Here is a 25,050-nt window from a genome sequence, read left to right as displayed (position 1 = left end):
GTTCTCTTTTGTTGATCATTCAACCATGCTTTGTGCCTGTTTTGACTTGCTGTGTCACACTCCACATTCCACCAAGCATGTTTCTTTCATTTTTTAATAGGAGAAATTTCTTCAGCTATGGTTTTTAATTTTTCAATTACCGTCCCCAAATTGTCGCTTAGAGTAGTTTTAGACCTTTCAAAATACAGTTTATTATTAATTAAATAACTAAGGTCATACTTCTTCCTCCTATTGGATTTGGATATTTTGTTCTTATTTTTCGGCGTTAATTTTATTTAAATCTTGGAAATATAGTGATCTGAATCTATGTCTACCCCACGGAGTACTTTCACATTATAAATTTCTTTGTGATAATTCTTGTCCATGGCCACATGGTCAATCTGGAACTCCCCCAATTTAGTATTAGGGCATTTCCAAGTCATTAGTTTGTGTGCTCTTCTTTTAAACCTTGTAGATTCCAAAATTAATCCATGATCTATACGAAGATCAATTAATCTTTGACCATTTTTATTTGTAAATTTATGCGCTGGGCATTACTTCCCAAAATTTTTCTGTTTTTTCCTTTTCTTTGTTATTTTTGTCATTCGTTGGGGCATGGACATTTATCAATGTGTATGTTTTATTCTCTTTAACTCTTAGGAGTGCCATTCTTGGGGAGGTCGTAGAAAAAGCTTCAATTGAATCTAATATGCTGTTATGGACCAAGAATCCTACTCCAAATTGAGGAACATTCTTCATCACTCTTTTCCCTGGAGGACCTTTGTAAAGGTGATATCCTCCTGATTCTAATGGGTCCTGATCTGTATTGCGCAATTCTTGAAGAGCTGTTATTTATGCTGGTCCAATGCATCTGTTAAATGTTTTAACTTGCCAACTTTCATAATTGAATTGATATTTAATGTTGCAAAAAATGAAAATTGTCCTGGTTTATTGAATTTCAGTCTTTTCTTAACCGTATGTGTCTGCATGTCATCTGTTGGGCTTCCAGGCGCTCCGACTCACCTTGATCTTCTACGTGACACCCCACCGTATCCGAGTGGTGTCTTTGTTTGGACCTGCTGATTTAGTATGTCCAAACCGGTGTATTTATTCGTGAGAAAACTAATCATATTTGGCTGATTATCTGATCAATGATCAATGTTTCTGACCGTAGTCAGGGTTTACCATTCCAGATGTGAACTGGAAGGATGATTAATGAAATATGGATTGATGAATGATGAATTTGTGGAGTGGAAAAAAATGGAAGGGATCCAACACTTCAAAAAATGAAGATAACGGCCATAGGAGGACAAGGGCCACAAAGGGCGTGAAAATGAAAGACTCCCTAGCCCTCGCAGACCTAATAGCGTAGGCGTCGGAAAAGAACAAGAGTTGACCAAGAGAGGACAGATAGGATAGATGAAAGTGAGGAGCCTGGCACAAGTAAGTGGAAGCAATACCAGGGCTCAGCTAAGGGCCCCGTGGTCGCCAAGCCACACTCCAAAGTTCAGAGCCCGTGGGGCCCCTTTTAGTTGCCTCTTATGACAGGCAGGGGATACCGTGGGTGTTATTCTATAATCACAGGAAAAATGTTGTACAGCACATAATGAATAATGAGTCACATCCTAATTGTTTGGCACCTTTAAATGAAGTTGAGGGATATTTCTCAGAATGATTTGGGCCTGCTAATGATATGACATCTTTGGACTCCTCTTTACAAACAAGCTCCTAATGTGCTAGTGTTATCGGAGAAGGATGTGAATACAGCCCCTTCTGGTGTGTGTATGCATACATCTCTGGCCCTGATAAATTTTCAATGAGAGTTTTAAAGCATTTGAAAGCAGGAAATTTAATTGCACTGTTAGGGTCTGTGATGATCCATTTTGGAGTGATTCCTACAGAGTTTAAGAAGGGAAGAACTATTCTTGTTATTAGAAGAATAATTGAACGTGTGTTAGATAAGATAATGTGCAGTTTCATAAGCTTTCCTTGCCACCAGAGAGGTTTTATCTCTTCTCCAGCAACACACATGAACACTTTGCTGATTAATGGCTGCCTCAGAATGGCTAAGGCAAAGAAACAGGTCTGTTGCATGACATTCTTAGATGTAACAAAAGCCTTCGATTGCGTAGGAGAGGAACATATGCCTCCTGTGATATGCCTGAGAATTTAAGAATTATTATTGTGAAATTACTAATCGACAACTGTATCCAAATCTAAGTAGGTCCTAACAAAATAAAGGCAATCCCATTAAATAGGGGTGTTCCTCAAGGAAGCCCTGTATCACTAACTCTTTTGAACTTAGCAATAGACGGAGCTTACTGACCACGAGTTTTCTCATTTATTTGGGTTTTCAATAGTAGATGCATTGAGCAAGCTATCTTGTCTTGCTTTTGCGGATGACCCAGCTCTGGTAGGAGGTAATGAAACAAGCATAAGCTACCGCATTTAACTTGCGGAAAGCTCTTTGGCATCCATTGGTCTGAAAACAAATGCAGCAAAGAGTAAATTGATTTGTCTCGAAAATGGTAATCTTGTACCAACCAAAATTACGACTGCGGACAGTTCTACTATACATTCTTTGATAAATACTGATGAGCGCATCAGTTATCTTAGTGATGAAATTGTCTTTGAAGAAGCTGTTGTTATAAGCGCCAATGAATTGTGTAGTTCACATTTGTTGAAACCTGATCAGAGACTCTATCATTAATAGGTATATTTGGCCAAGCCTTGCAGTGTGTACCATTAATAAAGATTAGAAATAGCTTTCTAGATGATGTAAATAAGTTACTGAGAGAAGTTGTGAACGAAATCATTGCGATTCCTCACAATTAGCCAGATAGAACGATACATGCTCCAAGAACTTGTCGCGGACTAGGTCTTGTGAAAGCTAAACGAGAGGCTTCCTTACAACACTTCAACATCTGTAACGTCTGCTTCACCTCAATAATGCCCTCCTCTATTCTGTCAAGACTTGCAGAGTGAGAGGAAATTTGTCTTTGGCATTTTAAATATCAGCAAAGCTGTTAACAACAACTAGACTGGCAGGCAATTAAGAAGAGTTTAAGGGGAAAAGCCTTTCATACACAGGCTTCTCACTCCTTGAGAGGAAATAAGGTCTCAGATATATGCTGACCTACCCAAAGCCAACTTTTGGGTGAATAATGTAGTGGATTATCGTCTTCAGAGTGGACAAAATGTCGCCCAACATCTCGGCAGTTCGAGCAGTCCCTGGAAGGTGGTGCTGTCATCCTGACTGTGACGAGACTGAAACTTTAGAACACGTGCTTGGCATCTGCACAGGATTAGATCAGCTCTAGCTTCAGCACTAAGAGTGGATCCCACCATTCGTTTTGAAAGAGACATCGAGCAGATGATTGAGGTTGACACAGAAAAGAGATGTTTCTGAACTATGCCTCCCATATCTAAGTGAATATCACAACATCCGAATTGAGCATTGGTCAGTTAAAGGATTGCTTTCTGGCAGCAGGGAAGGTACTACAAGATAGAGCTGGAGCATTTTTAAAGGGTTAGGTATCCCTAGAAATATACTCAACAACGTCATTGTAGACATCATCAAAGACTCGTTAACCACTCTGCACCACATATTGTTAACCTAGCCCATTTTCTGCGATAATCCCGTATGGATCTGTTGCATAAAGTATGAATCCAAGCAGTTTTTTATTTTTGCATATGAATATTTCCTTTTTTCCCAACTTGTTACATTACGTCTACTAGAGTTTTTGTAAAATTCAGGGTCCTTGTGGCCACACACAGTACGTGTGCTGACGTTTTTGTGCAGGTCTTTTGATTTGACTCTCGTAGCCGACCTGCTTGTCGTTATGAGGATGAAATGATGATGAAGACCATACACACACACACCCGGGACCCCTGTGACCAAAGGCCAGCACGCTAACCATGGAGCCGGACCTAGATCTTGATGCTGAATCATAAGACGCACTACCATAGTCTATTCGGGAGAGGACTGTTGCCGTGTAGAAACGTAGCAGCACCACACAATCAGGCCCCCACGAAGGGCTGCTGGGAAACTTAACCATGTGATTGATTGATTGATTGATTGATTGATTGATTGATTGATTGATTGATTGATTGATTGATTGATTGATTGATTGATTGATTGATTGATTGTCCTGAGAACGAAACGAACGGAGTGGCCGCGATAGCGCTGTGCATTCGTGAGACTCGTGGGTTCGAACACCACCACTGAGAATGGGTTCCTGTGGTTTCCAATTTTCACTTCACCGGGCGAGTTGGCCGTGCGCGTAGAGGCGCGCAGCTGTGAGCTTGCATCCGGGAGATAGTAGGTTCGAATCCCACTATCGGCAGCCCTGAAAATGGTTTTCCGTGGTTTCCCATTTTCACACCAGACAAATGCTGGGGCTGTACCTTAATTAAGGCCACGGCCGCTTCCTTCCAACTCCTAGGCCTTTCCTATCCCATCGTCGCCATAAGACCTGTCTGTGTCGGCGCGACGTAAAGCCACTAGCAAAGAAAAAAAATTCACCATCAATAATTATTTTATCTTCAATAGGTCCTGAGAAGAGGCTGGCACGGGACTGAGGGGAAGATAAACGTACCCATGTGAGTGTTCTTGCAGGCGCCGTTGTTCGGTGGTTTCCGATCTCCACAGAGACAACGCATCTTCCCGTCATGAAGATCCTTGACGCAGCTCGTGTTGATGTAGGCTGTGCAGTTCGCTTCCATCGTGCACGTCTTGCCGCGTGCTGCAACACAGACAAAGAACGTAAGTGAGCTCCTCCACTCCACAACTTACACATAACTGAGTCATCCAATTCCAGAATTACCAAGTCTAATTGACATAATTTCCAAGAATCAACAAAAACTGTTAACTGGACTACAAACTCCAAAATATTAATTTTTCATTTCGTGTTGGACTTTTTTTGGGTAAAATGTTTCTAAGTTTGCTCTGATTCAAAATATGTGTTCACAGTCTCACAATAAGGGAAGTAGCAGTGGTGGTGATTATTGTTTTGCGAGGAAGTACAACTGGGCAACCATCCTCTATATAACACTAATCAGAGAGAAAAAATGGAAGGGGCCCTACACTTCGAAAAATGAAGGTATCGGCAAAAGGAAGACAAGGGCCACGAAGGGTATGAAAGTGAGGAGCGTGGTGCAAGTAAATGGAAGTAATGCCAGGACTCAGCTAGAGCCGCGTGGTCGCCAACCCACGCTCCAAAGTATAGAGTCCCTGGGGACCCTTTTAGTCCCCTCTTACGGCAGGCAGGGGCTACCGTGGGTGTTTTCTACCGTCCCCACCCACAGGGGGATGAGCACATTTTGCACACGATTCTGAACCCTGGCGACGTGTTATACCATCCGTTCGCAAAACATGACGCCTTGAAATCATGTAACAACGTCCTTTTAACATGTTAATGTGTCGTGCCTCGTGACTTGGTGTAACGAAGAGGGGAATCAATGCATAAAACTAGGTAACAGTGCAGTACTCCAGGACACTGCCCTTGAGGCGGTAGAGGTGAGATCCCTCGCTGAGTCCGAGGGAGAAGCCAACCCTGGATGGTAAGCAGATTAAGAAGAAGAAGAACAACAGTGCTGTAATTAATGTCTTAAACATCGAACCGGATGACGTATGTACTCTGATCTCGTCGCACTACTAACATGGTACCAGCAGTGTAGTGTAGCGGATGTGATTAGGCGTTCGCCTAGCTATCGACGGGATGTGCCAGCGGCGGTTCCAATCTTGCATCGTTCAAATATTTTTGCATCGGCATGATGTTTGAACACGTAAACACAGGCCTATGTTTGCCACATTCAAACAGTAGAATGACGCTGAGCGCATACTCCGGTGGTTAGGGCCTGGATGTACTGTAATCTCGGTTGTCATTCGGCATGTTTTCCACAGAGGAATACGTTGAAATGCTCCTCATTTATGGGGAAGCAAGACAAAATGCGTGCGATACACTACGTCTGTACCAGGAACGGTCTTCCGAGAGGCGACACCCGGCTGCTACGACATTCCGCCGTGTTGAAAGACGCCTAAAGACAAAAGGCGTGATTTCCAACCAGCTACTAGTCCGCGATAGACCCGTTACATCGGATAAAACAGAAGAGGCCGTTCTGGAGGCAGCTGGTAGTAATCCACACATCAATACAAGGGCGATTGCACGACAGGTGAACACCAGCCAGCCGTCCGTCTGGCGAATACTGCATGAACATAAATTTCACCCATACCATCTTGAGCTACACTAAGAGCTACATGGGCGGGATTTCGAAGCTCGAATGGAATTCTGTCGGTGGCTATTAGGCAGGCTGGACAATGATACAGCATTCGTATCGCATATCTTGTTCTCGGACGAATCGCTCTTCCACAATAGTGGGAACGTCAATCGCCACAACATGCACTATTGGAGTCCGGACAATCCTCACTGGGTGCGACAGGCGGTTCATCAGGTACGATGGGGAGTGAATGTTTGGTGTGGAATCTTGGGGGATCGCCTGATTGGACCTTATTTCTTTGAGGGCCACTGGACGGGCCCAAGCTACCTGCACTTTCTACGTCAGGAACTCCCACTGATGCTGGAAGATGTGCCCTTGCAGGATCGTTTGACGATGTGGTTGCAACAGGATGGAGCTCCACCACATTCCAGTTTGCCCGTTCGTAACCATCTGACGAGGAACTGCCAGGGAAATTGATAGGGCGAGGAGGCCCTGTTTCTATGTCCTCCAGATCACCGGATTAAACGCCGTTGGACTTCTTCTTGTGGGGACATTTGAAGAACGTCCTTTACACTCAAGTGCCGGAAAACCCCGACCAGCTCTGGCAACTCATCACGGACGCCTGCCGAGCAATTACACCTGGAATGCTTCAGCACGCAAGACGATCTATTGGACACCAGGCCCGCATGTTCATAAACCGAAACGACCATCACATCGAGCACTTGCTGCGATAAAACATTGTCAGGGCAGTTGGGTTCCTATTAGGTCCGGTCTGTATGTGTCCGTCCTGCTAACTAATCGGCCCTTAGGGTCACAAACAATTTGCATGATAGTGGCTATTGAACTTACATTGCGTGCGGTACGTATTAACCAAATATTTCACAAATTTGTAATCTTCGCCCCGGACTCGAGCCTCCCATCTGACATGCAAGCCCGCTCCGCCACGCCTTTACCAGCTACACTACGGTTCCGTACGGCACACTGGGCAGCTTATACCAAGTATTAGTTTTACTGACGTCACAACATCAATTTAGTGTTTCGCCGGCGTGTCAGGTTCATATGATATAGAAAGCACACGCATATCTTCCAGTGTTTGATACGGCGTCCTATCATGGTGAGGCGGTAAATACCAAAATATCCGGTTGTGTTGTCTGAGCATACTGGCAGGGCAGATGTTTTAAGGACAGAATGAATATTTTAGATTTCATAAAACTACATTGGAAGGGACGGCTGAATAACGCTGTATACCTGGAGAGTTATAACTCAGTAAAGTAGAACGGTGGCTGAAGACGAGTTCGTGCGCAAACTCGGCCGAGGTAACACAGCAAGCGGCCAAGTGGTGACAGTGACTTGTTAAGTGCTATAGTTAAATACCGGGAACTAATATCAGTACAAATGTGGAAAGTATACGGAAAAAAATACTATTAAGTGCGTGTTTGAGGATGGAAACAATAGGTCTGTTCCACTTGAAATTCATCGTTGGATAGGAACAGAACTCAAACTTAACAAGGACCAAATTATAGCAATGGGGAAAATGCAGTGTACATGGTTGCCACAAAGTCCCGTTACCCCCTTAAAAATGTTAATATACGTTCGTTTCGTTCTATGTTTCAGATTGTGTGAACTAAACGATGGCTGATGTGTCCAGTTACAGTATTGAGCAACGTCTTATTGCAAGTTGTTGGGTGCATGAGAGAAGGCAAACAGGGAAGACAATAGCAAACGTTCGTACTGACTTTCAGGCACGATTTCAACGAGACCCTCCTCCAAAACAAACACTTCTGCGATGGGAAAAGAAACTTTTCGCCACAGGAAGTGTGAAAGATAAGGACAGAAGTGGGAGACCCTCCACAAGAAGAGAAACATGTCAGTTTGTCGGCGAGTCCGTGAAGAGGTCGCCGAAGAAGTAGACACGTAAAAGATCGGCGGAATTGCAAATACCCCGGTCGACAATGAAGAAGCACATGAAGAAACACTTAGGCTTGCGCCCATATCGCCCTACGCCCGTCCAATAATTATCGGATGCTGACTGACCGGAAAATGGAGGTATGTGCGGCACTTCTTCAGATGTTCGACACAATACCAAAACGAGGCAAAGTGCTTTTTTCCGATTAGCGTGCTATTTACAAGAGCTCTCGCGCACGAAATGTGGTCTTCTGGAGCAAGACAAATCCACACGTTTTTGAAGAATTGGAAAATAACCCGCCGCATGTCATGATATGGGCAGCCATGGACAGAAGACGCTTGTTTGGGCCGTTCTTTTTGACTGTGCTGTGAATCAGCACAGTTACGTGAATTTACTGTATTGCAGGACTGGTTTGTTCCTCTCTTGGAGGAGTACGGAATTAAATAGATATGTTGGTTCCAGCGTGATCCCATTTTGCCATCGGAGAGCGCGAATATCTTAATGAAGTTCTTCCAGGGCGATGCCGACTCCACTTGTCTGGCCACCACGAAGCCCAGACATTGCCACATGTGATAATACGCTATGGGGGTTCATAAAAGGTATCGTTTCACAAACCCGATATAATGCCACGGATGAACTGAAAGATGCTGTAAGACAAGCTGTCACTAAAGTCACACCAGCAATGCTACGAAGAATGTCGCACAGAACTTGACGCCGTATTATCCTTTGGCATGAAAATGATGGTGCACAGACTGATGAGCTGGACTCGTAATGCCGTAAATTCCCAAGAAAACATGACGTAGGAATGGTGTACAACTTATTTAACTAGGTTCAGGGGTTTCTATTGGTTATAAGAGGGGAGTAAGGGGACTTTGTGGCCATCCTGTATATAAAAGTAGTCTCTGCATGAAGGTGTGAACGTTTTACGTCTTTGTAATGGTCATTCAACGAATGTGACACTTACTGCTGTGGACACCTCGACAAAACGAGTGCATATATTCTGAAGTAAACAACGTGCGGGTTGCCCGCGTGATGTCAACTTATGGGCTGGTCAAGGACATTCAAGACGAGACGAGAAGTGGAGTGACCCGTAAGTATATTCTGACGTGAGTAACGGCATTCGTGTTGTCAGTATTGAACTTAAGTACCCTATACCCACTCAACTAGCTGTTAAGGACTGTAGAATTCTCCTCACTTATGAGGGCCAAATTAAATCATGCTTTGACTGTACAGAAACAACGCAAGTAGAAGCCGACCGGCTTTGACTGCACTGAGTTGACTGCTTCTGACGGAACTGGTAATACAAATAACATTACTGAGGCTGGTAGAGAAGTCGCTTCACCAACAATGGTTAGCTTAGAAGAAATTCATACATCAAATGCAGATTTCACAGACAACGAACACACTATGGAACCAGCTGTACAGCACATTAATGCAGCTGAACCACCCTCACATACATAAGATATCGAGGAAGAAGTAATATAACCTTACTCTGAGGGACACAAACATAAGACAATGACAGGCCACTCTGTTGAACAGGGACAAGAGGATAGCAAACTTGACGATATTGAGGCCGCCATAGCGAAAACCCCCTCATGGGCGGAAGACATGGACGCTCTGGAAGAGAATGAGCCCCAGTTAAATCAACTCATTACAAAATTGCATTCCTCCCGTAACTTTAAATAATACTGTTATACCTTACTGTGAATCAGTTTCTAACCTTGGTGTTATTATAACGGAAACTCTAAACTGGTCAGCGCAAGTTAAGAATATCTGCAAAAAGGTTTATTGTGACTTGCATCCCTTAAAACGTTTCAGAAATGTATTTCCTCGATCACTAAAAATTCAACTTGTTCGGTCATTATTATTTCCCATTTTTGACTACTGTGATGTAATTCTTACGGATATAACAAAAGAATTAAGCTTGAAACTACAACGCACTCAAAATGCTTGTCTTAGAAATGCTATGGATTTACGGTATGACGCTCGAGTTTCTCCCTATTATAAACAATTATCTTGGTTACGACTAGATGACAGGCGTAAACTACATGCAAATACTCTTGTGTACCAGGTATTTTCGGAAGACATCCCTGCTTATCTCTCCAGCAATTTTCGTCACCTTGGTTTTTTTTTTTTGCTAGGGGCTTTACGTCGTACCGACACACATAGGTCTTATGGCGACGATGGGATAGGAAAGGCCTAGGAGTTGGAAGGAAGCGGCCGTGGCCTTAATTAAGGTACAGCCCCAGCATTTGCCTGGTGTGAAAATGGGAAACCATGGAAAACCATCTTCAGGGCTGCCGATAATTCGAACCTACTATCTCCCGGATGCAAGCTCACAGCCGCGCGCCTCTACGCGCACGGCCAACTCGCCCGGTCACCTTGGTTCTTTACATCTCCATGATACTCGCTCAGTGTCCCTCCTAGAAATACCTGTCCACCGAACAACCACATAACGTCGATCATTTACTATCACCGCTTCGGGATGGTGGAATGCTCTTCCCAAAGACATCAAGGATGCTGCATCAAAAAGTATATTTAAAACCTCCTACCAGCAGTTCCTCGTTAAGTGCTTCCAGCAAGGTACAGTACCTGTATGAGTGGAACGAGTGATTGTGTGTGAAAATGATATGAGATTATTGCACAATATATTAAATATTGGTTTAATATGATAATTTAAATTAAATTAGAAACATCCATATTGTATTTACGAAGTAGAAGTAGTCTAAAAATAGCTAGTAGTAAGTACAGTATTTAACTTAGATCTAGTCTTGCAAGGATACAATTAGTTAAATTTCATTTAGTATTTTTATTAAGCTTACTAGTGTTTTTACATTAGTATTTCTTTCGTTGTGTATTGATTTTTTTTCCTCAAACCTGTATTATGTAGGCAGTTACTTTTTCTTTCTTTCTTCTTTGCATGTATATATTCATATTTTTGTCTTAAAAATTAGTGTTATTTGTAGTTCTTGGTATTTTAAGTTAATCAATGTCATTGTATGGAATAATAACAATATGTGTGTGGTTAAGTGTAAGAAAGGGCCAAGAGCCCTAACTTCGCCACAGAAAATAAAGGCTTTATCTATCTATCTATCTATCTGGACGTTCATCCTAACCTACCAATCGTATGATGCCGTCACACCAGCACCACTTAGCGCCTGTACATGTCACTAAGGGCACTGCAGTTGAACCTACTGATATTGAAATGGTACAGCAATTTTAGTCTAAACTAACACCTAAACTGAGGACGAAACTGAGGACGAAACTGAGTAGTATAAGTTACGGGTTCGGCAGCCACCACTGCCACCCTGCCCCCAGGAGAGGCCACCACCTCATTGACTGCGCATGCTTAACCTCACATGATGTTACACTGGCTACGTGTTAAGGTTTAACCTCACAGACCCCGGGTTCAACCCTAGGCTTAAGGGCATAAAACCCAAATTTGATGCCAAAAATTGCAGGTTGGACCCAACTGCTAGTGTGATTATAGTCAAGCCTAACAGGTATGGATTCGACTCCAAGCTTAACCTTACAGATCCTGGATTCGACCGTAGGCTTAAGGGCGTTAGCTTTACAGACCCAAGTTGGATACCCAACTCTACTATCTCCCGGATGCAAGCTCATAGCTGCGCGCCTCTACGCGCACGGCCAACTCGCCCGGTCACCTTGGTTCTTTACATCTCCATGATACTCGCTCAGTGTCCCTCCTAGAAATACCTGTCCACCGAACAACCACATACCATCGATCATTTACTATCACCGCTTCGGGATGGTGGAATGCTCTTCCCAAAGACATCAAGGATGCTGCATCAACTGCTGCAACTACCAACGTGATTATGGTCAAGAGTGCTAGGTTAACCTAACAGGCAATCATTTGACGCCAGGCTTAACTTTACAAGGGCCTTATAGACTCAAGTGTGAGATTCTATCCCAGGCTTAACCTAACTAGACAAGATGAGACATGGTTCAGGAGCTTTGTTGCTGAGATTGGTAAAAGCTGAACTTGAAACAAGATGGCGGCTACACATAAGACTATGGAGATGGAGTAAGGTGTAATACATATGCTTTATTCATAAGGGGCGTAATATTGGGAAGCATATTTGAGGCTTGTGACGTGTTGGGGATGTAGAAAGAAACAAATTTATCAATTCGTAGAAAAACAAAGCAACAACGTAGTAGTTGATTAAGATTCTTTGACAAGACGTTCAAGGAGAAAAGGTCTGGGACCAATTGGAGGTCGGTGGATGTAATAATAATAAGAAAAAAGTTAATCAAAACAGTATATTGTTTCTACAAGGAGATCAATTCCAAATTTACAACTCAAAATTTTGTAATATCTCACATAAAAGAAAACGCTCGTCGTGAATGATGTACATTAAAATAGAATCCCTAGACCATTTACAAGTTCTAATGTGTGGCTAATCAAATGAACATGGTAACCTATAAGTCTCGGAGAATATTGACACAGATTTCCAAAAAGGTAAACGAAGGGAGAAGAAAGGCACGGGAAAGACCAAGGACGGGGATCACAATAATGGGAGTCGCCTGAGTATAAACGTTGCCAAATGCAGGAACAGTTTTATGTGATAAGTGTCCAGGCCACAAGTTCAATCACTCACTAACTCTTGAAATTGCATATTACTCGATGTTCCTTTGTTAAGGAGAAATATCACTCATATCAAGCTTAAAAGAAAACCGGCCACAGCAATGAAGATAACTCCAAATCCATAGGAGAAGAATAATAGTGGTAATTATAAAATAAATACTCTGTTGCTCACCCAATACAGCAAATAAAAGAAGTGGAGCTTCCCAGCATATACTGGGAAGTCCTCAGACGACCCTCCAACCACACTCGGTGTCAGTGCTGGACTGAAGACCGAGTATGTGGGGGAAGCCTTTATACCGCTGCAGAAAGTTCAGGAAAAAAGTACACAAAACGTCGAGAAATATCGGCCACTGAGGCAACGAGTGACGTAATCCAGTGGAGACTCAGTGTGTAGTGAGCAGTTCACCAGGACGGATGCACGGCGAGGCAGCAGTGAAAGTCCAAGGCCGGTTAGATGAGTAAAGTAGCGGCGAGTATATGAAAATAGGTGGAGTTCCAGATGCCGGCAGCCGAAAATAGGTGAGTGATCGTTACAGGCTCTAAAACGAAGATCGAGTTTGGGACTCCCTTGAACTAAAATAGAACTACTGCGCGACTAAATTCCGGCACTTCGGCGACTCTAAAACGTATTTAGTAAGACGCAAAGCGAATATCATTATTAATAGTTGACACAAACAGAGATCGAGTCTGGGACTTCTTGAACAAGAGAAGAACGTCTGCCGGACTAAATTCCGGCACTTCGGTGTATATAAAAAACAGTTAATAGGACATAAACATTATTAATAGTTGAGGAAGAACAGAGATCGAGTCTGGGGGGCACCTTTTGCTGCTAAAGTCAAGTCGTGACAGGAAATGCGTTTTAGCAAAAACTGACTGCGTGACAAAGATAATTATTCTTGGAAATACTTGTTGGGAGTATTTGCTGAGACACGAAATACCAAGTTCATTGTTTTTCACATTGAGCCTAGCATTCACATATCAGCAAAAAATAACTGCACGGAGAAGTTGACTAACTTTGGAAGTATTTGCTGACAAGTTCGCGACTTAGGTACAATCACGCAGGAGGACCTAACCTATCTTCGTACTGAATACTCAACACAAAACGTAAAAATGTGGTGCCGGAATTTAGCTCTGCAGTATTTTGCGTATTATCGGAGTCCCCGAATAAAGAATAAAATTCCCGACCTATCCTCCAAGTTCGATACCCGGGTTAACTCCTGGCCTAACGTTACGCTGACTACGCGTTAACCTAACAACCTCTGAGAACTTCACATGGTACTAGGGAGATGGTGTAAGACTTAATATATATGCTTTATTCATAGAGGTGTAACGCTGAAAGGCGGCCTTAGGTCTTGGAGCTAAGCAACCGCTCAAGGTATCGGCCAAAGAGAGACAAGGCTACGAAAGGCGTGCAAATTGAAGACTCCCTAGCTCTCGTAAACCTAATAGCGTCGGGGTCGGAAAAGAACAAGAGCTGACCAGGGAACGTCGGATAGGATAGATGAAAGTGGGGAGCCTAACACAAGTAAGTAGAATCAAGGCCAGGACACAGCTAAGAGTTCCGTGCTCACCAACCCAGGTTCCAAAGTTCAGAGCCCCTGGGACCCCTTTTAGTCGATTCTTATGTCAGGCATGCGATACCGTAAGAGTCTATTTACCGCACCCAGCCTACACACACACACAGAGGAAGTGCAAATAGGCAACCATCCTCCATATAACACTAATCAGAGAGGAAATATAGAAGGTGTCCGACACTTCGAAAATAAAGTTATCGGCTAAAGAAAGACAAGGGCTACGTTAGGTGTGAAAACACACACACACAGGTGGGGTGATTATTCTTTTAAGAGGAAGTACAACTAGGCAACCACTGGCTATACGGCTCAATACGAATGCTGTATTTAAAGGGGCGCAAAATGTTAACTTTTAACAATTGCAGCTACACGCTATATCAAGGTGTCAATCGAAGGAACAAGATGGCGGCACGGGTCTAGGGAGATGCCGTAAGGCTTAATACATCTGCTTTATTCATAGGTGCGCAACGTCGGAATGCAACTTCAGGGGCTTGGAGTTGAACTTGGAATTCCGATAAAAAGATGGTAACAATATATTGTATAGGACTGGGAGGGTGGTATAAAGCCTAATAGGTTTGCATTGCTTATAAGGATGTAACGTTAGAGGGTGATCTCAGATTCTCGGAACTGAGCGACTGGCGAGTCATCTGCGCTAGCGTTTGTGCTGATGTGGAACGCTCTGTTATTTTTAGTGTCTGGAACACTGAATTTTTTATTTTAACTTTTCGAGCTAATAGATTTGAAATTTAGAGAGACTTCTAATTGCATGCCGTAATGTTTACATCATTTAGAGAATAACACTTATTGTTCAGAACCGAAAAACAGGTAGCGCTGCAACTGTAGTGGGAGGCTGCGGGTTTTTGACTTGATGCTATAAGGGCAGAAGGGAAAAAGGGATGATGGTGATTATTGCTTTAAGAGGAAGTAAAACTGGGCAATCATCCTCTATATAACACTAATTAGAGAAAAAAATGGAAGGGATCCGAAACTTTGAAATAAGAAGGTATCGGCCAAAGAAAGACAAGGGCAACGAAGGGGGTGAAAATGAAAGACTCCCTAGCCCTCGCAAACTTTATAGTGTCGGGGTCGGAAAAGAACAAAAGTTGGCCAAGGGAGGTCGGATAGGATAGATGAAAGTGAGGAGCCTGGCACAAGTAAGTGGAAGCAATGTCAGGTGGTGGTGGTGGTGATTATTGTTTTAACAGGAAGTACAACGAGGCAACCATCCTCTATATAATACTAATCAGAGAGGAAAAGTGGAAGGGGTTCGACACTTCGAAAAATGAAGGTATCCGCCAAAGGAAGACAAGGGCCGCGAAGGGCATGAAAATTAAGACTCCCTAGACCTCCATACGTAATACTATCGGGGTCGTAAAAGAACAAGAGTTGATAAAAGTAGGTCGGATAGCATGGATTGAAGTGAGGAGCCTGGCACAAGTATGTGGAAGCAATGTCAGGACTCAGATCAGGGCCCCATGGTCGCAACCCACGCTCCAAAGTACAGAGCCTCTGGGGTCCCTTTTAGTCGCCTCTTACGACAGGCAGGGGATACCGTGGGTGTATTTTACCGCCCCTACCCACAGAGGATTTCTCTGTGCGGTCCGACTATAGCTGAGTATTTTTTAAAGACGTGTGCTAAATTGTTCCCTGCGCTGTCCGACTATAGGCGAATGTCGTTGAAAGACGTGTACAAAGTTGTTCTCTATGCGGTCCTACTATAGCTGGGTATTCTTGAAAGACGATAGCTGAATATCCTTGAAGACGTGTACAAAGTTGTTCTCTATGTGGTCCGACTATAACTCAATATTGTTAAAAGACGTATAAAAGTTGTTCTCTATGCAGTCCGACTATAGCTGATTGTTCTTGAAATAAGCGTTCAAAGTTGTTCTCTATGCGGCCCGATTATGGCTGAGTGTCCTTGGAAGACGTGCAAGAGTTGTTCTCTATGCGGTCCGACTATAGCTGAGTGTTCTTGAAAGACGGATACAAAGTTATTCTCTATGCGGTCCGACTATAGCTGAGTGTTCTTGAAAGACGTGTACAAAGTTGTTCTCTTTGCGATCCGACTATGGCTGAGTGTTGTTGAAAGACGGGTACAAAGTTATTCTCTATGCGGTCCGACTATAGCTGAGTGTTCTTGAAAGACGGATACAAAGTTATTCTCTATGCGCTCCGACTATAGCTGAGTGTTCTTGAAAGACGCTTACAAGGTTGTTCTTTGTGTGGTCCGATTATAGCTGAGTGTTCTTGAAAGACGCTTACAAGGTTGTTCTTTGTGTGGTCCGATTATAGCTGAGTGTCCTTGAAAGCCGTGTACAAAACTGTTCTCTATGCGGTCCGACTATGGCTGAGTGTTGTTGAAAGACGGGTACAAAGTTATTCCCTATGCGGTCCGACTATAGCTGAGTGTTCTTGAAAGACGTGTACAACGTTGTTCTCTATGCGGTCCGACTATTGCTGAGTGTTTTTGAAAGACGTGTACAAAGTTGTTCTCTATGCGGTCCGACTATAGCTGAGTGTTATTGAAAGACGTGTACAAAGTTGTTCTCTATGCGGTTCGACTATATCTGAGTGTCCTTGAAAGACGTGCACAATTTGTTCTGTATGCGGTCTGACTACAGCTGGGTGTTCTTGAAGGACGTGTACAAAATTGTTCTCTATGCGGTCCGACTATAGATGAATGTCCGCGAAAGATGTGTACAAGGTTTTTCTCTATGCGGTCCGACTATAGCTGAGTGTTCTTGAAAGACGTGTACAAAGTTGTTCTTTATGCCGTCTGACTATAGCTGAGTGTTCTTGAAAGACGTGTAACAAAGTTGTTCTTGATGCGGTCCGACTCTAGCTGAGTGTTCTTGAAAGACTTGTAAGAATATATTCTCTCACAGTTCGATTATGCGGTCCAATTATAGCTGAGTATTCTTGGAGAATGTGTAAAATAATTGTTCCTTGTATCTTTCGATTATAGCTAAGTGTGCTTGGAAGGCATGTGACAAGATTTTCTCTCTGCGTGGCCCGACTTTGTAAAGCGAGTTCGAAGAAGTTCTCTTCGCGGTCCGACTGTAACTGAATGTTCTTGAAAGACTTGTAACATTATGTTCTCTTCGCGGTCCGACTATACCTGAACGTGGGAGAAGAGGTTCTATCCATGTCATTGGAAGACGTGTAAGAAGTTCTCTGAGCGGAGTGTCCTTGGAAGATCCCAGATAAGACGTTTGTTTAACATCGAGCCTCACTGAGTAATGACCGGCACGCGAACCGCAGCGAGCACGCGAAATAATAAACCACTCTGACATATCAGACATTCCTGTGAAGAAACTACTGGCGCCAAACGCGTTACCACCCTGTCGGTGCGAGAAACTAGCCAAACAGCTCCATTTCTGTTTGATTAAGTGCGCGTTTCATGTTTTATCGGTCACGATAGGTACTGGATATTAGCGAGCGTGCATTGCTTTATATCTTAAAGAAGGAGTTTGCTACTCGGTAGCCCAGCACAAGGCCATCGGCCTCCAGCAGGGTCACTCTCCTAGCCCTTTGATGCAATATTTATACACAAAAACGAAACAACCAAACAAATACAGGCTGTACATTTTTCATGCTGGAAAGGAATAGCAAATGACAGGAAAAATAAGCATAACAATTACCAGGAGTGGGAAGGAAGAGACCGTCGATGTACGCCTCGTGTGAAAATGAGAAACCACGGAAAAGCATATTCAGGGCTGCCGACAATTGGGTTTGAACCCACTATCTCCCGAACAAGAATGTTAATAAAAATTGCATAAACTAGAATTTATTAAGAAGCACATTTTATTTTTGGTGGCATAGCAGCGCACGCCGGGTACCAACTAGTGTTAAATATTGACATACATGACTTTTCCAAGCAAATGCATTCTTCCCCTCCCCTCTCTGATACTATTCGCCATTAGTTAATGAGAATTTGTATACAACTTAGTAATGAATGTACTTCTTGTCTTTCTTGTCCACCAGTTCTCATCTGGATGTCTGAAGGTTTGATTGGGTAGTTTCCCTTGTGAAAGGCAGAAGCGAGCTTGGTGCAACTGACTACCTCAGGCCGTCTTGCCCATATCACAAACTTTGTCGGAAGAGTAGTTCAATTTGTAATCCGTTTGTAATAACTTTGTTTAATTTAACATCTGTTTACAACTTGCTTTACGTCGCACCAACACAGATAGGTCTTATGGTGACGATGGGACAGAAAAGGGCTAGGAGTGGGAAGGAATTGACCGTGGTCTTAATTTGCATTTGCATAGTGTGAAAATGGGAAACCACGAAAACCAACATCAGAGTAGCCGACATTGGGGTTCGAACCCACTGCCTCCTGAATGCAAGCTCACAGCACGACCAACTCACCCGCTAATTTAGTTTTAAATTGGACTTTAACACCTGTGTATTTCGAGCGACCTGCCTACGAAATTTTGATACGAAACAACTTTCAAAAGTCTCCAGCGAACAATCTATATAACGCTTTCCATGAAACACAAAAAGTGACTGTAGCTCAAAAAGTATTCTATGTATTATTTTAAATGAATGTAGAGGACGTGACCATGCGTATGGCATGTCACGTACAGCGCGGGGTAGCTTGACGTGTAGGTCCTACTTGTTGCTCACGGCGAACGAGGGGTCATCTGATTTGTCTCAAATAAATCGACCAGAAAACATTAGAAAATATTAAAAGTGACCGTCAGTTTTAAAAATATATTGAAGGTTTTGAGACTACGAATTTGACGAATTTTGGCGTACTTTACACAAATCACTAATATGCAGAAAAAACACTAAGTTATAGAATACATATCAGTGAGGAAATTAGTCTCAGCAGGGAAACGGAAATAAGATCGAAAGTACACCTGCAGAACAAATGAGATCGCTAGCTGAGCCTGCCAATGTCACGCATCTCTTACGTCTCACACGTTGGTAACTGCTAAGAACTGCAGACGAATAAATAATACAAAGTGAAACCACAGCACATGAAAGACGCTTCACGAATATAACTTTACCTCGACTTTTTAAATATTGCAATACTACCTTTTCTTAATATAATTACTTATTATAATCCTAGGGAGAAATGTAGGAGCACGCTAAGCCACAATTACACTATATCTCATCTTATATAGGTCGAATTAAGAAGGGCAAGCCAATGCACACCGCATTTGTAGATTTATAAAAAACAAGTGTTAACGTTGATCGAACCAAACTATTTTAGATTCTGAAATCAATCTGGATCAAATAGCGACAAAGAAGGGTTGTATTGTACTTTGTCTCCCTGCTTTTTAACGTCTATACAGAACAGGCGGCGAGGAAAATCAAAGAGGAATTTAGAAATGCAATTACAGATCAAGGAGAAGAGATCAGAACTCGGAGGACTGGGTGTGTAAGTCTGATCGATATCTGGAAAGTCTTGAAAAATCCGTACAAGACGGAAATAAATGGAACCAAAAACAAGTAATGGAATGCAGTACAATAAAATAAGTTACTGCAAGAAATATTAAATTAGGATATGGCATTTCAAGATGGCGGATCCAATTCAGTCGTGTGTGTGTGGCTTGTGCAACTCCAGCATAAAATCAGAAGATGACTACATAATATGTGACGGAAAGTGTCGTAGAAGGCATCATAGAGTGTGTGTAAAAATCAATAAGGAAGATTTCAGGAAACTTATTGATGATAAGTCGAAAAAGTGGTAGGTACTGTGGTAGGTGTGACGATACGGCATGTCTTAGTAATGAGACTGAGTGTGTGCCTAACGTTAGTGAAATAGATGACGTGATTAGAGATATTCATAAAAGGCTTTCAAAACTTGAGGCAATAGAAACGGAGCAAGGGGAGATTCAAAAGGCTGTGTCATTTTGTGCGAACTCGTTCAAAGAGGTAAAAGATTCTCTTCGAAAAATTACGGAATATTTCAAGATGGCGATGTCTGAAATCGCAATGTTAAAGTAAATGATCTTGAGAAAGAACGTGAAATAACACAAGCAGAGGTGGTAAAACTAAAGACAGAAAACCAAGAATTGCAACAATATGTTCGAAGAAATAATTTGGAAATCCGCGCCCTGCCACAAGTTCAGAATGAAAATCCACTTACAATAGTGAAATGCCTCGGCAAAGCACTCGATGTCGAAGTGGCCGATAGTGATATTGATGCATGTCATAGACTACCCTCCAGAAAGCCTGAATTCCCACCACCTCTCCTTGTGAAATTTTGTAGCCGCCTCAAGAAAGAAGAATTTCTTTCAGCCAAGAAGATGAAAAACATCAAGTCAAGTGAGGTAGGCATTCAGGCTGCCCCAGAACTGTTTACATAAACGAACACCTGACACCAACCAATAAATACCTACATAAACTGGCGAGGGACCTGAAGGGACATGGTTATAAATTTGTGTGGACTAAAGATTGCAAAATTTACGTAAGGAAATCGGAGAATCACCGATCAATCCGCATTCAGAACACCGAGGACATTAAACGGCTTCAAGGGGAAGATATTACCAAGTCTATACCATCCAGGCACATTATTCAACCTCAAAATGGCCAGTGACAGGACTACTTTAAATAATCTTATAACAGGATACCCAAAACTTCCTCTAGGTTGCTATGAAGTCAAATTCAACTGTTTGGACGATTTCATTCAGAGAAACCCTCGGATATTACCGTGAACTCTTGTCATAGTTCAATTTCAGTTAATTTACTTAGTGAGGTTAGGATTTTGCACCTTAACACCAGAAATATCAGAAATAAGCTTGACGACATTGAGTTGTTGTTATTCCTCATTGGTGAAGTGGATATTGTGGTTGTGTCTGAAGTTTGGATAACTAGCAATGAAGCTAAATTCTATAATATAAGGAATTATGATTGTGTATTTGCTCACAGAGATGGTAGAGAGGGAGGTGGAGTGGGTATTTACGTACCGGTATCGCATAGTTGGAAAGTAAACTTGATATCAAAATGTGATTTGAATCATAGCTTGTTGTGGATTGAGATTTACAGATATCGGTTCAAAACGAAAGGTTGCAATCACATTAACATTATTGCCGGATACAATCCTAACCGGAATAATGCCATTCCATTCCTGAGTTCTCTTGAACAATTTCTCAGTCAGCCTAATAGTTCTAACAAGCTGTGTTTGTTCCTAGGTGATGTCAATATTGATGTTTTATCAAGTGACCAATTAAAAAGGAAGTATCTCATTCTTCTAACTTGCTATGGTTTTGCTCTGTGCAATAGAACATATCCAACGCGAATAAGTGACTCTGCTAGCACCTTACTTGACCACATTTCAGTGAGTAATTCTGAATTATGCTATACAGTATCAAATATTAATAATGACTTAAGTGACCATAATATTTTAGTTTTTGACATGCTATGGCCAAACCAAAACACTCACCTAACATCTCCTCACTCTAATATTTCTGCAATACCTAGTATGTGTAAGGAGAATGAATTGAGAAATACCTACATGAACACTGCTGTAGGTCTACACATGTCAGATACATATCTTGCGAACAGTTGCCAAATAGATATATTGTATGATTCATTCATTAACCAAATACGACCAAAGGACAATTATACGAGCTGTCCTAATAAATACAATACAACATTAAAGGGCACAAACAAACCTAGGAAAATTCCGTGGGTTACTAATGATCTTCTTACCCTTATAAAGAGACGAGACTGCTTGCATGCAAAACTCAAACATCCTACTCACAAGAATAACTTGCTTCTGATACAAGAATACTGCAGGTGTAGAAATACAGTAACTAACTTAAAAAGAGGACTCAAACATGACTACTACTCAAACCTTTTCAAATCTCATAATAATAATAATAATAATCCAAAACAGACATGGAAATTAATGAACGAAATCATTCATACTAAAAAAGTAACGAATGTCTCGTGTACCACGCTTGAAATTGAAGGCAAAGTAATAACTGATAAACAGGTTCTGTGTGACTCATTCAACTCCTTTTTTATAGACATTGCCAAAAACCCAGCTCTAAGTTTTCCTGAACATAATACTGTGACTTTCAGTGAATTTACTAGTCTTGAATCCCTTTACCTGTACCCAACTGATGTAGCAGAAGTAAAGTCAATCATATCTAACCTTAAAAGTATGAATAGCTGCGGAATAGATGACATTACTACCTCACAATTAAAAAAAAGCAAAGGACCCTATAATAGGATTACTCGTAGAGATCATTAACGAGTCCCTGACTACTGGTATAATACCCAATAAACTAAAGATAGCTAAAGTGATCCCTGTGTTTAAGGGAGGGAATAGACTAAATCCAAATGATTATAGGCCAATCTCGATTTTATCAATTGTTTCCAAAATTATGGAAACTGTTGTGATGAAAAGACTTTTGGCTTTTCTAAACAAAAAGAATTTCTTCTATAAGGGGCAATATGGGTTCAGGGAGAGGTCTAGTACCGAAGTAGCTACTGTTGATCTCATTACAATATTACAATCCACTGTAGATAACAACAACATTGCAGCAGGCTTATTTATTGATCTTACCAAAGCTTTTGATACTGTTGATCATAGTATCCTTTTAAGAAAATTAGAAAAGGCTGGAATTCGTGGCCTTGCGCTGAATTGGTTTCGAAATTACTTAACAGGACGAAAGCAACTTGTTACCGTGAATAATTACTCAAGCTCTGCCAAGTATGTAACCCATGGTGTCCCACAAGGTTCAATACTAGGTCCTATTTTATTTCTCATTTATATAAATGATATTTCTTCATGTAATATAAATGGCTATATCACATTATACGCTGATGACACCAATATCTTGTATACGGGCAAGAGTAAGGACACAGTTTTAGGAAACATGCAGCAGGACATACTCACTCTCTTACACTGGTACCACTGTAACAAACTGACAGTGAATCTGCAAAAAAAACTTAATACATACTTTTTTCAAAACAAAAAGTCCTTCACTCAAATAGTGATAAATTACTAATAAATGATACGGAAATAGAAAAAGTAAATAAAGTGAAATATCTTGGATTATATTATTGATGAGAACCTGACCTGGAATGACCATGTTGAATACATAACTAAGAAAATTGCCCCAGTTGCTGGGTTACTAAAAGGACTTAGATATTTAATCCCTAAACACCTCCTCCTACAAATTTATTATTCACTAGTACATAGCCACTTGCAGTACCTGTGTGTAATTTGGTCACATTGTATAAAGTCTTCCCTGAATGAACTAATGGTGATACGGAACAGGGCAATAAGGAACATATTTAACTTACCATTATACACCCCTGTAAAAGACCTATACACTCAGACCAAAATTCCACCTCTCAGCATAATTACAGAGCTTAATTCTGTCTTAATAATGTATACAATAAAAAGAAACATAATATTTCACAATACTACTTTAATAACCAATTCAGACAACCACAGGTATCAAACTAGACATGCAGATGACTTGGCCTTGTATCACATCCACTCGTCTAAGTATGGGAAGAACAGTTGTAAATTCTCAGCAATTCAAGCATACAACAAACTTCCTGCTGATGTAAAAATTGCCCCTACTTTAATAACTTTCAAACGAAAGGCAAAGGAAAATTTATGGAATAGATACTTCATAGGTGAAGTGTGAAATGTAATGTTTTAAAACAAACACTCGCCCCGCTTTGTCAATCCTGTTGCATTGTTACTCACTTTAAGTACCTTAGTATAATTAAGGAATTATAGAATGGTATTTTATTTTTATTTTTTACACTTTCTGTACTGATGTCTCTACTTTTACTGTTTAAGTCACCTGATTATATCATTGTAAGTATTCAGAGTTTGTAGATCCTCCATTGAATATATTATTCATTGTACAATTCCTCTGTATGAGCCTTTGGCTCGTTGGAATTAATTATTGAAATAAATATCTATCTATCTAAGTAGATAGGTAGGTAAGGGTTATTCTGCCCGAAGGCAGGTCCGAACCTCCGCAGAGGTATTCCTGAGCCGGAGTTTACGTGCGGTAGGGTGGCCAGTTCCTTTCCGCTCCTCCATTCCCTTACCCCCACCAACAGCGCGTGGCAACCCATCCAACTCCTGACCACGCCCAATGTTGCTTAACTTCGGAGATCTCACGGGATCCGGTGTTTCAACACGGCTACGGCCGTTAGCATGAAGTAGATGAGTATTGTTATTTGGCCAGTAGATGGCACAATAAAGAGAAAATACTACGCAGAGAACCAGAGGAAAGGAAAGCTATTCCATTCCAAACCAAACCAAACCCGATGGCACTACATCCCTTGAAGGGCCTTGGCCTACCATGCGACCGCCTGCTCAGCCCGAAGGCCTGCAGAATACGAGGTGTCGTGTGGTCAGCGTGACGAATCCTCTCGGCCGTTATTCTTGGTTTTCTAGACCGGGGCTATTCCATTCACATATGCAAATTGAAATTCCGAAAGCTTCAGTGCCCTAATGATCCCAAAAGTTACAGCTTCAAGAAAAAACGAATTACTTTGCATTTGTACTAAAGAGAGTAGTAACAATTCTATGTCACTTTGGAATACGTGATGTGCTCCCTGTGACATTATGTAGTTCGCGAACTTATTTTTAGCAATTGTTCGAGAATGTCACGGACGTTATCATTAATGCAGATGGAGAGAGTTCACATAAAATTGAGTTCGTTTTTAAGGTTTTTCCACAATCTCTGGCCGAATTCTGCATCTCCGAATCGTCGTTTCTTGCACACATTCTCGCGACTCCGGCTCTCACTGCGTTGCTCTAATCGTAATCTCTAGTC

At 41.8% G+C, this 25,050-nt stretch overlaps 1 protein-coding gene across 1 annotated transcript in view; it reads right to left on the bottom strand.

The window, feature by feature from the left end:
* The window catches only part of LOC136884161 (uncharacterized), a 122,630-nt gene that overhangs the window by 10,565 nt on the left and 87,015 nt on the right, over nucleotides 1-25,050 (bottom strand). The window contains exon 2 of the mRNA XM_067156200.2: nucleotides 4,578-4,724. Within this exon, the coding sequence (XP_067012301.2) occupies nucleotides 4,578-4,724 (147 nt within the window). The remainder of the gene's footprint in view (nucleotides 1-4,577; nucleotides 4,725-25,050) is intronic.

This window comes from Anabrus simplex, chromosome 12 (assembly GCF_040414725.1).
Source record: "Anabrus simplex isolate iqAnaSimp1 chromosome 12, ASM4041472v1, whole genome shotgun sequence".
NCBI lineage: Eukaryota > Metazoa > Arthropoda > Insecta > Orthoptera > Tettigoniidae > Anabrus > Anabrus simplex.
The sequence above is the reverse complement of the archived record's forward strand: the minus strand, read 5'-3'. Positions and strand labels throughout refer to the sequence as shown.